At 40.1% G+C, this 15566-nt stretch overlaps 1 protein-coding gene across 1 annotated transcript; it reads left to right on the forward strand.

Annotated features, from left to right (window-relative positions):
* Positions 1–175: 175 nt before the first annotated feature.
* timeless (timeless circadian clock) lies at positions 176–14485 on the forward strand. The gene is made up of 30 exons (XM_084928186.1): positions 176–341; positions 1410–1551; positions 1641–1794; positions 2134–2248; positions 2391–2453; positions 2568–2669; positions 2762–2917; positions 3024–3157; positions 3600–3687; positions 3786–3962; positions 4171–4388; positions 4469–4572; positions 6101–6270; positions 6526–6651; positions 7061–7212; positions 7496–7593; positions 7672–7798; positions 7922–8123; positions 8528–8664; positions 8953–9032; positions 9683–9806; positions 9908–9990; positions 10140–10294; positions 10472–10700; positions 10833–10901; positions 11068–11186; positions 11413–11650; positions 13480–13531; positions 13624–13688; positions 13796–14485. The coding sequence occupies exons 2-30, from the start codon at positions 1467–1469 to the stop codon at positions 13921–13923; spliced, it is 3750 nt and encodes a 1249-aa protein (XP_084784312.1). The 5' UTR covers positions 176–341; positions 1410–1466; the 3' UTR covers positions 13924–14485.
* Positions 14486–15566: the final 1081 nt, after the last annotated feature.

Genomic DNA, 15566 nt, shown 5'->3' on the forward strand with positions numbered 1-15566 from the left:
TCCGCCATACTTTAATCCTGCTGTGTCAAATCTCTGTATTAAGCTTCTTCACTTAAACTTAACACAGCCATGTCGGTGGTGCACATTCTTTTTTCAGTCCCCAACTTAAAAAGGCGTTACCTGAAAAGCAAAAATCAGGGCACAGATACGTCATCCGTGACGACATTCTACATCCGCCTCCAGAGTTTTCGCTCGCGGTCTTGGCGCGAGACTTGTCCGGTTTGTCGCAGTTGTGTGACTGCAGGTGGAAAACAGCCGTATATTGTTAGAAAAGACAGCGCCAAATGCGCTGGTGGTTGTTTAAAAGGAGCGACTGAAACAACATTTGGACGACCTAGAAGGTAAGTAAGTTGTTTCTACTTTCTTTATACTGTTTGAAACGTAAAACCTAAGGTAGCTGCTCTGACACAAGATTACCGATCTGAAGGAAGACCGCAGTCTTAGCAGAAATAGTAGCATAGTAGTATTATAAGTATATAGTATACAGCTCTAAATATGCCATCAATAACATAAGTCAGTTTTCTTCAGCAGGTCCTGTAAATAAGTAGTAGTAATTGTAGTAAAGCTAGAGTGCACTCAGTTTGTACCGACACACACTTAACAAGGTTGGTCATCAAGTCAAACACAGCTGAGTAGGTATATGGAAAAATGTGTCGCTTTATTTATTAGGTACTCATTGCTGGTACCTGGTTGGACTTTCGTTTGCCTTCAGAACAGCCTTAATTCATAGATTCAACAAGCTGCTGGAAAAATTCCTATGAGATTTTGGTCCTTATTGACATGACAGCATCATACATTTGCTGCAGATTTGGTGGCACTACATCCACGATGAGAATCTCCTGTTTCACCACAACCTAAAGATGCTGTGTTAGATTCAGGAAAGTGAACTCGGTGTCATGTTTAAGAAACTAGTTAGAGATAATTGAGCTTTATGACATGATGTTATCCTGCTTGTAATCATCCATCAGAAGATGGGTTCACTGTAGGTATGGTCAGTAGCAATAACTCCGTAGGATGTGTTGTTTAAACAATGCTCAGTTTGTACTAAAGGGTCCAAAGCATACCAAGGAAATATCCTCTACACTATTACACCACCAGCAGCAGCCTGAACCACGTTTTCATGTTGTTTTCACCAAATTATGACTCTACTGTCTGAATGTCTCAGCAGAAATTGAGGCTCGTCAGACCAGGTACCATTTTCAGGTCTTCTTTTGCCCAATTTTGGTGAGCTTGTGGTAATTGTAGCTCCAGTTTCCTTTTCCTAGTTGACAGGAGTGGCACCCAGTGTGGTCCTCTGCTGCTGTAGGCCATCTACTTCAAGGACACGTTTGAGACGCTCTTTTGCTAACCTTGTTTGTAAGGAGTAATTATTTCAGCTTGAGCTTTTGTGATTATTCTGACAATTTTAGGTCACTTACGCTGATCCCCTGGACCTCAAGGCACCCTGATGGTGTGTGGACTTATTCATGATGAACTGTGAACTTTTAGCAACGTGCAGTGCTCTAGGTTATCTGGAGGGAGACACCTATCACAAGGAGGCTGATTGCTTAGGTGAGTCCTATTTGAAGTGTAAATATATATGTAGTTGTTGTTTTGATCCAGAACAGTCCTCTCACAGCTGCCGTGTCTCTATGTTACAGAGAGTGTGAAAGACTTGATTCGCTATTTACGCCATGAAGATGACGCCCGTGATGTCCGGCAGCAGTTGGGTGAAAGCCAGATTGTACAGAATGACCTTCTGCCTATTATCATTCAGCACAGACAGGACAAAGCCTTATTTGATGCCTGCATCAGGTACGAATCCTGAGAAGTCTCATCTATAAAATATATGTGTATATATAAATATGCTCATCTGTATTTTAGCGAAGGTTATTTGGGTATATTTTTTATCTTATTTTTGTGTTATGTGATATGTTTTGTGATTCTGGAGTAAAGATTGATTGATAGGTAAGTGACAGTGACAAATAAAAATAGTAATACTGTCCTCTAATACAATTCGTGTAACATGTGTTACTATGGTGACACGTTATTGTTAGAAAATTAATAAATTTGATTCTCTGTCAATACAAGTTGGTTTAAAAAAAAATCTGTAACTTAAAATCTCTCTATTTCTATTTTTTATTTTTTTTCTAGACTCATGGTCAACCTCACGCAGCCTGCCATGCTCTGTTTTGGTAAAGTCCCAGATGACCCGGTGTTCAGGCATCACTTTTTGCAAGTGACGTCTCATTTACAGGCTTATAAGGAGGTATTTGAAGAGCAATAACGCAAGGAATTTATAAGAAGTGGTTTTTATGTAATTACAAACTAAATATTTGCAGCCCATGTTTTTATAAAGCACACAATAAAAGTATCACTGTTGCCACTTTATCGTTATCTTTCATTTTCAGGCATTTGCCAGTGAGAGTGTGTTTTGTATCTTGAGTGAGACATTGTACAACCTTCTACAACTTGTGAGTATTTCACTTGTTCAGATTTTTGTTTTCATTGAGCAGTTTCCACTCAGAGTAAAAATGCTTCTGATTCTTCATGCCTTTCTGTCTGCATCCTCACCTTTGGTCACTCAGGACTGGGAGCAGAGACAGGAAGAAGATAACCTGCTGATAGAGAGGATTTTGCTGCTGGTTAGAAATGTGCTTCATGTACCTGCAAACCCCAGTGAAGAGAAGGTTTGACTTATATGGAATCAGCATAATTCTTTTTAAGTGCTTTGCAAGTTCTTCCCATCCCTAATCTCTCTCTTTTTATCCTTTATTTGCAGAAAGTGGATGATGATGCCAGTGTCCATGATCGAGTGCTGTGGGCCATTCACATGAGCGGCTTTGATGACCTGATCAAGTTCCTGGCCTCAGCACAGAGTGAACAGCAGTGGAGTATGCATGTGTTGGAAATCATCTCCCTTATGTTCAGAGACCAGGTTAGACAGAAAGATCCATTTTGGGAGTGCACATCTAAATGTTCTAGCTGTTCTCTGTTTCAGTGGGTTTTGTTATTTTTGTTGTTGTTGTTTTCTTTCTTTACAGACTCCAGAAGCTTTGGTGAGTGCCGGCCATGCTCGTTCAGCAGAAGAGAAGAAGAAGGACTCTAATGAGCTGGAGGCACTGAGGCAGAAGGAGCATGCAGAGAAACATTCCCGCACTTTACAAAGAGGGACCAGGTGCAGACACACAATGTTCTTTAGTGCCAAGTTTACCGTTGCCAATTACAGAAGAGTTTAAATGCACATAGATTTTTAAGTGGTGATGGGTGGGAGGTCCTGGGTAAACAAGGGTTCCAACTTGAACCTCTGAACTTCTCAGTCAAAATCACTTCCTTGCTGCAATTCGGGACTGTTCACAATAATGTGTATTACATTAGAAGTATCTGTGAACTAGGAATACTTCTGAGTGAGGTGCAGCTACAGAAGAGTTGCAGTAAAAAAAATAGTTTCATGGCAAAAGTCAGCATAGCATTAAGACACATGGTGGAGTTGCAACAAGTTGGTTTAGAATGAGTGCAGATGGATGGATAAATGTCATATGCTTGCAAAAATGTTCCCAAAAACACTATAGCATCCTCAGTACTGAGACATAATGTATATGCTGTTGTTTTCCTCTTAGACACTCTCGCTTCGGAGGGTCTTTTGTTGTTCAAGGACTGAAGGCAATAGGGGACAAAGATGTGATCTATCACAGGAACCTTCAGAATGTGAGCTGTTCAATTTCCATTATGAAATCTTTCCATTAAGAGATTGTGTTAAGAGAAAGTAATTTATTGTGTCTGTTTTATTTATTTATTTTTTTTAGTTCAAAAATTACACTCACGACATTGGCAAAGCAGTGAGACGTGTTCCCAAGAGGCATCGAAAGGCCCAAGAAAGTGGGGAGAAACGACGTTCGGCCTTAAATGTTCGACTTTTCCTGCGAGAGTTTTGTGTGGACTTCTTGGAGAACTGCTACAATCGACTCATGTACCTCGTTAAGGTCGGCCGCTGTTACCGGTCTTATTTTTTTTTTATAGATGTACAGTGATATGCTGAACACAAGTTTTTCTCAGCTAAATTGTTAAAATGCTTGTTTTGTGAACAAGAAGATGCTTCTTACGTCGACATCTAAAACCATCGAAAACATCCAAAAAGGGCATCGAATGTTTTTTGTTTTCACCAGATTTTTGTCTTTGTCTTCTCAACAGGAAAGTCTCATTCGTGAGCAGACTCAGCAACATGATGAGACCTATTACCTGTGGGCACTCAGCTTTTTCATGGCTTTCAACAGAGGCAGTTGTTTCCGTGCCGACCTGGTTTCTGAGACCATGTCAATCCGGGCGTTTCATTTTATTGAGCGCAACATTACCAACTACTATGAGATGCTGCTCACAGACCGGAAAGAGGCCACTTCTTGGTCCCGCAGGTAAGGCGATCGTTTAGAAGCTGGTTAATGGAATCGAATACTTGAGTCGGCCCAACACTGCTGCGATTTGTTCCTTTTAGGATGCACTTGGCACTAAAGGCATATCAAGAACTGCTGCTCACTGTGAATGAGATGGACAGATCGCAGGATGAAAGCATCCGGCAGAGTTCCAGCGTCATTAAAAGTAAGATTGTAGGTTTAAAAGTTTATATATAACTTTTGTTCAAGGTGAACAGTTTTTCACATGGTCTTCTAGCACAGTGGTCTCCAACCTTTTTTGCACCACGGACCGGCTTATGCCCGACAATATTTTCATGGACCGGCCTTTAAGGTGTCGCGGATAAATACAACTAAATAAAACTAGTACCTGTACCGAAAAAAAGAAAATTTATTCATAACACACGTGAAAAGACCCAGGAAAACCGAGTAAACGATAAAAACGATAACAAAATAACGCTGAAAACCTATAAAAACCCTGAAAACCATACATTTCACACCTGAGCCTCAACTCTCGCGGCCCGGTACCAAACGACTCACGGACCGGTACCGGTCCGAGGCCCGGGGGTTGGGGACCGCTGTTCTAGCATATGCATAGTTGTGATCAGACATTTGGGCATGAATGTCATGGTAAATTTGGGCTTTTGTACAGCATAAATCTTAAATGATTTTAAAAAAAGAAGACTTTAGTTCACAAGTTTTAATTTATTTTGGATTTTCTCTGAACCACGCAGGGTCAAAGTATACAAACAGTCTCAAATATGTACCACTAATACACTCTTTTAACAAGTGGTGCTGAAGGTTTTACAGTGACTTTCAACTCGCCAAGGCCTATTAATTTCTCGCTCATGGTCATGATTGAGTACAACTGGCATGAAAAGGATTTGCTTGATAGCACTCATTGGATTGACAATTGTTAAGTACAATGGGGAAGTCCAAGAATTTCATAGACGTGCTAAGGAGAATTGTAGATTTGCACAAATTGGGAAGATTTTTTGGAGCCATTTCTAAACAACTGCAGATTCTAAGATCAGTAATTCAGACTTTGCCAAAGTCTGGAACAAGACCCAAACTGTCACCCTCAGATGAGAGGAAATTGGTCAGGATGTTCAGGAACAACCCAGGAACCTCAAGGCTCAAGCCTGCCATAAACTGGAAACTGCTGAAAGACCAGCATCACTGTCCACAGTGAAGTGGATTTTACATCACCATCAATTGAGAGACAAGCCAAACGCCTTCTGGATAAAAGTTTTAGGGTCAGATGAGACAGAGATTGAGCTGTCAAGAGGTATGTATGGAGGAGGGAAGGTAAGGCTTTCAAACTTGACTTAATTTGCTACCAGTGGTACTGGTACATTGCACAAAGTGGATGGAATAATTAACAAGGAGGACTACCTCCAAATTTTTCACCTTCCCCTCAAATCAGCAGCTAGAGGATCGTTACTAATATGAGCCAGATATTAGTGGTATTTGTTTGAAATATAAATTCATACTTATTCACCTAAGACATATACTGTAGAATTATTCCAACCTGGAAAAAGAACAACTCACAGAAATTGTTAAAATCCAAAAATAACCACAACATTCATGCCCATCATGAGCCGATGTAAACTTCTGTCCACAACCGTGTATACCACTAAGACAATCCCCAGTGTTAATTCTTGTTTATGGCTGATTATAAGAGTTTGTCTCATCTGTTTACTTTCACTTTCTAGGTAACATATTCTACCTGATGGAGTACAGAGAGATTTTCCTGACCTTGCTGAGAAAGTATGATGAAACCAAGCAACCTCAATCCTACCTGAAAGACCTGGTAGAGTCAACTCACCTCTTCTTGCGAATGTTAGAGCGCTTCTGCAAAGGCCGCAGAAACTTGATGGTGCAGGTAAGTTCTTGTGCTTAATTTGCAGTGGGTTTTTTTGGGGGGGTTTTTCCGCCTGTCCCATTTGCTTCTTTTGCCATCAGAATTATTGTCTAAAGGCCAAGAAAGATGCCCAACGGATTTACTTTACCAAATGGACCGTCCCGGCCTTGCCGTATTGGTCTATTTGATTCACCTTTGTTTTTATTGTTTATTTTATTTTCACTTGCTTTTGTTTTGTTTTTTTTAATGTTAACATTTGCTCTGTTAACTCTTCAGAGGAAGAGGGTGAAGCGGAGAAAGTCTCATGGTAAGAAAAAGGAGGCAGCTCCAGAAACTAGTCCAGAGGCCCTGGAGGAGACCTGGAAGATTGTAGAGGAAGAGCTGAAGGGTGCAGGGTTTAAGGTTGGTGTGAAGCTCAGCCTCAAGAGATGTGTGTTTGGTTATGTAGAAACATGAAATTGGAAAGTTACAAAATAATTTACCATGATCTAGAAACTTATAGACCTGACTGGTAGTTAAAAAGCACCTTTCTACACCATGTGAGCATTCAGAGTCCTTTCTGCTCTCAGGCACCTGATCTCACTCACATCCATATAGCTGTTTTATCTATGTCTACGTGCTTTATATTCACACACACTCACACTCCAATATTGTTGCATTGTAAGTATATTATAATATTATTATCAGGAGTAGCAGAGAGAAAGCTTTGTTTCAGAGCTGATTTTAGACAAGAGGTCTTAAAAATGTCAAAAACATATCGATGTGACAAACTTGCTCACGCTCAGTGTCTCCTCTTGTCCTCTGTTTGCAGTTGTCTGAATCTTTAACTCAAAGCTTAGTGCCGTTTGATGCCACGTCTGAGACTCCCCTCGAGGATCAGCGTACTGAGGCTATGGTGAGAGTGCAGGATGCTCTGCTGGCTCGAATGGGCCCAGAAGCTCTGGGGCTGCTGCGTGCTGCCAGGTCAGTAAAACTCAGTATTATTTTATTTTTTTAAATTTAAATCTTATAGTGGCCACTGCAAAATGTTTAAAATTTACAGTTTCTGAAGTTAACCACATTAGAGACTCAATTTGAAATCATGTGGATATGAAAAATGCCTTTTCTAGAAGAAGTTTTTAAAGGTTAAAAATTACTTTGTTTATTCAATTATTAAATTAGACTTTTCTTTCAGTTATCCTAAGTTTCTAAGCAGGCATGTGTAGTTAGGAAAATGTTTGTTTTTTTCCTTTCTTGTCATGCTCAGAGAGGTGTGGCCAGAGGGAGATGTGTTTGGTTCAGCTGATGTGGAACCTGAAGAGGAACTGGAACTCCTTAAGCAGATCCTCCATGCCAAACTGCCAAGTAAGTATTGAAATGTATATTTATCATTCTTGTGCAAAAGCCTCCATGCAGGATTCAAACCTTTACTTTTGACTTCAGGGTCATCTCAGACTGCTGTGGTGGAGGAGGAGGAAGAGGAGGAGGATGGGCCAGAGATGGAAGAGGAAGAGCTGGAGTCTGTCCAGGTTTCTGAAACAGAGTTCAAATTTCTAGACTTCATCAAGAGGTGAGAAGTAACTTGTGGCAAATCTGTGCTGTAATCCATGCTAAATGTTGCCTTAGAGTCTGTTTGCATACAGTTCTGTGACTTTCCTAATGGGAAGTTTGCCCCTTCTCTTGGTCTTCACAGATTTGCCAACCCCGGTATTGTTCATCCGTACCTTCTCCTGCTGAAATCCTATTCAAAAAACACCCCACACACAAACCACTGCATTGCTCGAATGCTGCACCGCCTGGCTGTTGACCTTAAAATGGACGCCCTGCTCTTCCAGTTGTCAGTTTTCCACATTTTCAACAAAATCTTAAATGACCCTGCTGCAGCTGCTTACCAGGTAGGGTAACAACACTGGAGGAAGGCGTTTGGTAATCCTAGTTAAGTTTCTCTGACATCTGTGTGAGATAGCTCACTATGGGAGGTTCCTACTGTTGCTAAATTCTGATACCAGAATATCCACATTCAGGGACTACCCTGACGGTGGATAATAAATCAGTTATGTCTGAAGCGCTCTTTGTAGAAGAAAATAAGGTTGCCTGGTGTGCAGCCAGAACATGCACTAAAGGGAGGGGACGCTGTTATATTCAGGTGAGGGAAGCTTCTGTGACTGATAACACCGGAGGGCACCTGGCATGTCAGATATCTAGCAATTAAAAAGAACACTTTCTTCTGCAAGCTGTTGATATAAAGCTTAGATATTACACAATCGCTTACATGTTTTTTTCCTCTTCTCCATCACAGGAACTAGTGACTCTTGGCAAATATTTAGTGAAGCGGTTCGTTTCACTGGCAGCACAGAACAATAAAGCGTATGTGGAGCTGCTGTTCTGGAAAAATGTGGGAGCTGTGCGTGAGATGACAGAAGGCTACACCAAAGAGTGGGTGCTTTTCTTTTTTTTCAGGTTCTGTTTACATAGACTTAATACATGTGTTCATGTAAAGTCATTTTCACATGTGCACTGCAGCCCTGAACTATTATAGACATTATAATACAGAGAATAATCTCATGTTTCTAGGCAGCGCCCCTTGTGTGCCCAATTACTTTCTCGTTGCTCATGTGTGAAAACGGTTCATGTGTCATATCATATGTGTAACAATGTAAAGCATGCATATGTATTTATGTCCATAATTTGAAGTATTGCATATCATTGTTGTGAATCTGTTAGAGAGGAAAAGAGACCAGCATGGACTGAAGAGGAGGAAGAGGAATTGCGCAGACTCTACGAGGAGCACCGTGACTCTGAAGGTTGGCTTTGTTTGCTGTTTGCACATCTTTTCTTGTCTCTTATAAGGAGTGTTGGGGTCATTACTCAAAAAAATGGAACATGTTAAATATTACTTATTACTTTTGGGGCTTTTCTTTTGTTTTGTTTTAAGTAATGCATTGAGTTACTTAATGACTGTAGAAATTAAATTGTTACAGTATTTGTTACATCCTTTTGTGTTACTCTATAACTTGGCCTGAAATACACAGTTAAATAATTGCCAGTTAAAATAAATCTTGTTCTGTAGTCCCACACACATAAATCAACATCCTAATAATAACACGCATGAAACCTTTTATTGCTTGAAATCAAAGCAAATTTAGAAATCACCCAAAGTAACTTTAGAGCAGTTGTTACTGCAGTTCTACTGTAGAAATATGTACACATAGAAATAGCTTTTTAATTAATTTTTGACTGTCAAACCAGCTTATTAATAATTGAACCATTGGAGCACCATAACAACATAATTCTAACTGTGACATGATTACTGAGTTAAGTAAGTGATGTGTTACTGAAAAAGTAATGTGACCACATTAATGTGTTACTTCAGAGTATATTACACCCAAAACTTGTTATAAGTTACTAAATATACTTGTACATGAAGCTTCTGACTGCTGACTCTTGTGCATAGTGCCAGACATAGTGGAGACTCTCCTGCCATTACTAAGCAACAGCAACCGCACTCGGCGTCAGGTAGTGACGCAGCTGGTACATATGCGCCTGGTGGACAATGCTAAAGAACTGAAGAAACCCAAGTATGTACTTGATTTATTTTCAATGAAGGATGTAATGCAAACTAATAATACACTGTACACTAAACAAGGCTGCCGTTAAAGAATTTTTGTCATATTCAAAGGAAAGGTACTGGAATTGTTCTGTGGACTGAAGAGCAGGAGCTGGAGTTGCAGATGCTGTTTGAGGAGTACAGAGACTCTGATGGTAACAGATATTCTATTATTTTTAAACGCATGACAGAAAAATTAAATTTTACCTTTCATCTGTCCTCTGTTCCAGTCTCAGTAAATTAAGCATGAATACTTCACAGCATGTGTGTCCAGTTTTGACTGATAAAACCTCTGCTTTCACAGATGTGCTGGGTAACATCATGAAGAAGCTCACTGCTAAGCGCTCCCGAGCACGTGTGGTGGACAAGCTGCTCAGCATGGGCCTGGTGTCTGAGAGACGAGAACTGTATAAGAAGAGAAGTCGGAGTGCTCACGGGAAGAGCACTGGAAAAGGAATGGTAGCTACTTTAGTCTTTTATGCTTAAAATATAAGAGATTAAAAACTTCAGAACAAATAAGATTTGTTTCGGGGTCAACCTTCAGGATCAATAAAGTTTTATTGAATTGAATTGAAGTGAATTATATTTGAAGAAATGTCAATTTCTTAATAAATTTAAACTCATTTTTTGATGCAGACTGAAGAAGAGTTCTTGGCTGAACTCACACAAGGCACCCAGGATGATCCTGTGGACAGAGATGATGAATATGAGCAAGAGGATGAGTCTGAGGAGAGTGAGGCAGAGGACCTTGAAGAGCAGGAAAGTGAAAGACCACTAAATGGTGGCAGGAGGAGCCAAGGCATGCACTCTACAGGAGAAAGGAGACCTGATGTAGAGAAAATGGTGTATGCTCTGAAACAGGAAGGTGAGACAAAGGCCAGATTGCCCCTGTGTTCTCACTGATCAGTGAGGATGAATGGATAACATGTAATGCGATGATGTGGATTTAATGTTTGTAGTAAGATATTAAAATCTGGATTTTTTTTTCCCCCCATAGGCATGTCTGGACCTTTGTTGTGGCTACAGAATTGTCTGAACAAAACAGCAGATGATCGTGAAAATGACGGTGAGTGCATCTGTCAACAAAAAAAAAAAACATTTTCCAGACATTGTTTTTTTCTGCTGTTGGTGATTTTAGGAAGATATGGATGCATGCTGCACAGTGCGTTTAAAGCATGTTGTAATTACTTTTATTTGGCGCGATATTGAAATGATTGTGGTCCGTTTCCCAGGTTTGTCTCAGCCTGTTCCACTGGCCCCGTTCACAGAGTCAAATGAAGAAGCCATGGAAAACAAGAGCTTCCAACGACTGTTGCGCAAATTGGGAATGCGAGCACCTGCAAATGAACAGGTGTGTGCTTGCATGCGAGTGATATTTCACTGTCAAATGAGTCATGTGACATTATTCTGTGCTGTAGTCCTACTCCTAATCTGTTTTGTGCGACTGTAGTTTGGGCTGAATTAGAGAAATCTATATTTAGAAATGACACAGAACTACATTAAATACAAAAGAAAAAACTTGAGGTGAGTGTTGTTGAAAAGGGGTTTTGTTGTTGTTGTTGTTTTTTGGTAACCAGGAGTCCTTCTGGAGAATCCCTGCAAAGATCAGTGTATCTCAGCTCCGGAGTGCGGCTGCAGCTCTCAGCCCGGAGGAGGACAAACCTAAAAATGATGATGAGCAAGATGGGACCAGGAGCCCAGCAGAGGAACCCCGTGGGGAGGAAGAGGAGGACACGTCTTGTGAACAGAGAGCTCAGGCCCTGAGAGCTCTGCTGCTTGCACGCAAGAGGAAACGATACACTGCTGAGGATGCAGGTATATGTGGCAGATTTATTTTCTGTCTAGGATGAAACCATTTAATTACAGCTTACAGCACTTTAGCTTGTCACATAGCCAACAATGTAGCATTAACCTTGAGTAATAATTAATGTAGTAGTAGTAGTTTAATCTCTTACAATAGCACTGTTCTCATAGGTTGTGAAGAACTGACCACTGTTTGTTTGCATCTGTAGTTTAGGAAAAAAGTAACAAAGCTTGAAGTTTGAAAAAATAATTCAGCTGCCTAATGCAGATGTTGTAGATTAAATCGAGGGTCATTTTGCTCCTGTGAAGCAAAGACAGAAGATGGTTTGAGGATTAGGATTAGCTGCCGTCTTTAGTACACTGTAAAAGCCATAGACAGGAGCTGAGAAAAACAAAAGCTCCCTAAAGTGGTTTGGGGGGTGAATTCAGCCCTCTGGAGGTCTGCAGTCTAGACAGTGGAAACTTAACTGAATATAAAACAAACCAAACAAGTGGAAGCTGGGCCTTATGCCAGGAAGCAGGTTTGGCCAACGACTCTGAGTTTATTAACCGTGAGATGAGGGAAATTTTGGCTTTTATGTTCATCCCTGAGTCACTTAGCAGACTCTGTGAACTAAACCTGGTTGTTGGCAGGTTTATTTCAAGAAACGGAGTTTCCCTGACTCCCTCACATGAGCGCTTTTTAATCGTTTAGTTGTTAGAATACCTAAAAAGAAGGAGACAGTGATTTATTATCAGCTCAGAATAAAATAGTCTTCATCTTTGTGACTGTGGACATTAATGCAGCTGTCAGACTGTCAGCCAGTGTCCCTGCACTGGACACTTTTACTGTACCATAAGTTAACACACCGACGATTGATCGGTTATAATGTGTCATACTATAATCGGTCAAAGAGCTGCATCTCAGACTTAATGTGAGCACTTGAGTGAAGATGAGGCTGAATAGATTTTGATCCTGCATCTGCTAAAAATCTCAGACAAGTTTGCATTTCAGTGACCCCGAATCTCAAGGTCAAGGGACTTGAGGGCGGATCTATCTGTTGTTCTCTTGGTAACTAATGTCACAGATCAAACGGTAAACGTTGTCTTAGCTGTTTCTCCAGATTTTTATCCTCAGTTTGAGTCGCCTACACTTTGTCCCTGTCAAGTTATGTTTGAATAATTTGATTTACAAAAACAAAATAAATGTAAAATTAGGATTCCAGCTTCATCTAGTACAAATTCAACTTAACAGGTATTACTGACTAAAATTACACTTTTCTTTCCTCATTTTTCTTTTGGGTTTTTTTGTTGTTTTTTTTAAAGATAAATCCACCAGATTTTAAATGGAGGCTTTGCTCTTTATTTACCTGTTGCCATGGTGAATCCTGGTCTCAGAGCTGCACTGATGATGACTTCATTTCTACTCTCTATATAAAACTCAGTTTAATTTTTAATGTTGAATGTGCTTCCTATACTATTTAGCAGTTTTATCATCTGTCTGTGAAGCACTGCTATGTTGTCTTGGGTATATTTTGGCTATGCCTTGTATTTTATTTATGCAAGTTATGCCAAACATGTTTTTGTTGTAGTTGCATCTGAAATTGCTAGAAAAAAGCAGCGTGCACATAATATAAAGTCAGAAACCACATGTTATGACGAGAGTCCTCTGCTGTGCCAGTTTGGGCAAAGCAGTACAGCTGCGTTAGAATCAGGATGGGAAATGGCTGCAATGCTGGTACAATACTTAGTGTCTCAAGCATTTAAGAAGTTGCATGTGTACCGTTAATCGGGGATGGAGCAGTAATTACACTGATGTGACTTGTGTTCATACTGGGTTTTTTGTTGTTGTTTTTTTTAAGCTCCTGAGTCAGATGCCGCTCCTGTGGATGACGCAGATGATGTAAATGAAAGGTGAGGTCTCATCCTATGATTTTTATTAACTAGTAAACATAAGGCGAAAATCCTCAGAGCATTAACTCTTTAAATATCCATGTTTACATCAGTTCCCAGGACAGCACCTCAACTAAAAGAAACAGAAGCAGAGTTTTGGACGATGACGAGGAGAACGGTATTGTGCTCCTGCTTGTTTGAAGGGTTCACTGGTGTTTGATTATGACAGAGCTTGATTCATTCATTTCATTTCATCATTTTGCTCACACGTTGCTGTCTTTGCAGACAAAGACTCCGCTACTGCAGCGGCTATGGATACAAATGGCGATGAAGATTCAGACAAGGAGGACATCTCTGCTCCTGTGAAGAGAAGACGCGTGGTCTTAATTGATGAAGAGGAAGAGGAGGATTAGAGACGGCCTTTAATGGGCTGTAAAACTTCAGATGGGAGATGCATTAAAAGTCCCGCATGTTGCACGCAGCCCGCTGGAGGCCTGAAGTCCAGACAGGAGAAACTATTAATGGAATACTAAAAAAAAAGTAACCCAAAAGAACATATGGAAAATTAGCCTGTGTAAAAAAAGAAAAAAAAAATCTTCTTCTTTTTGTTCTCCAAGTGGACAATTTATTGGCATTTCCTGCTAAAGAAGTTCTGCTGGTCTTTAATTTTGTTAGTCTACATATGTTCTTAAAAGGTTCCCAAATAGATATCCATCAATGCTGGGAAGGTTGTGCATCATGTTTACTCTAAGATGAAACTTTTTATCTGAATGCTGTTCCATGCATACAAGTCTTTTGTATATTTTCAAGTTCTTGTCAGTGTTGACTTGGGACTTGATAATTCTATTCAAGTGTACTGATTAATAAAACCACACTGTTGACAGAATACAAAAATGGCTTCCTGGCAGGATTTTTTTGTTGTTGTTGTACGTTGGCCTGTGTTGCACCACTAGGGGGCGTATACATGTTATTAACTAAGAATTAAGTATAGAATTAGTAACACAGACTCATTTTTTTTCTCTTTATTGCTTTCAAATGTGGCTTTCAGTTTTTGAAAAAAATGGCTTTACAGTTACAGAGATGTACAAGACAGCCGGAACAAATAAAAATTCTTCTTTGGTTCAGTCATACTTGTGAAAAACGCAAAAAAAAAGATCCCAAGAATAAATGTGTGATTCGGTTTCCTTCCACGTGTGGATCTTGCATCTAGTCTGCAGTCACCGCCTCTAGTCGTCCACGTTTTCCAGCTGGGTTGGAGGTGGTCTTTGTCCTCACATCTGGACCACGTTAGTAACTTCCTGTCACAGCATCTGCTCTGCCCCCATCCCACAGAGCCAGAAGCAGAGCTGACAATCTACAGACACTGCTGTGAGTTAAGCATGTGTGGGTGGAGTCCTTAAAGCTGAGAGGTTAAAGGTACATCACTTCCTGTGAACAGTAAAATGGTCTACATGAATTTAATGGTCAGACACTTTAGTTGTTAGCAGTGACTCAGGATTTGTGACCAGAAGCATTCGTCTGATGTGAATGAGGCATCGTGTTGCCCAATTGATTAAATATTTAGAAGTCTAACAAATGGTAACTCAAATGGAAGTTGACTTTTCATTAAAAAAATGAAAGGACATTTGATTTTTAAAGTGTGTATGTTTGTACTCAACTGTTTCCTTTAATAAACAGTTGTTTAGTTGTTGCCCCAAGGTGACTGTGGCACTTTTTCTCAGCAGATATGAAACTGTTGCTTTTTATTTCCTGTATTTCTCGGGACTTTTTGTAGTTTAAAGAAAGCTGTAATTTTTAAAAGTAGTTCAGCAACAAACAGGTCCTCTAAGGATTTAATGCCTTACAAAACTGAACCCACTGACAGCACCCATTCAATTTCAAATCCATGAAAACTATTAAATCATACATCGTGCATAAGGCAATTAGTCATTCTCCTTCTTTAGATTGCCTCGGGGCGCTGTGCGTTTGTGGGTAAATTCTCTGGAAAATGTACCTGCCTATTCCATTGTAAGGACTGGGGGAAAAAAACACAACTTCCTGATATTTTTGTCGTACT

This window comes from Perissodus microlepis, chromosome 5, assembly GCF_051167445.1.
Source record: "Perissodus microlepis isolate ML-2025 ecotype Zambia chromosome 5, ASM5116744v1, whole genome shotgun sequence".
Classification (NCBI taxonomy): Eukaryota; Metazoa; Chordata; class Actinopteri; order Cichliformes; family Cichlidae; genus Perissodus; species Perissodus microlepis.

What these genes read in the sequence shown, in the direction of transcription:
- timeless (XM_084928186.1), top strand. Translation starts at nt 1,467, where the DNA reads ATGATGAACTGTGAACTTTTAGCAACGTGCAGTGCTCTAGGTTATCTG. An exon ending in CTGCTGCAGCTGCTTACCAG is followed by an intron (nt 8,124 to 8,527) that starts GTAGGGTAACAA and finishes TCTCCATCACAG; the next exon opens with GAACTAGTGACTCTTGGCAA. An exon ending in AGATGATCGTGAAAATGACG is followed by an intron (nt 10,902 to 11,067) that starts GTGAGTGCATCT and finishes TCCGTTTCCCAG; the next exon opens with GTTTGTCTCAGCCTGTTCCA.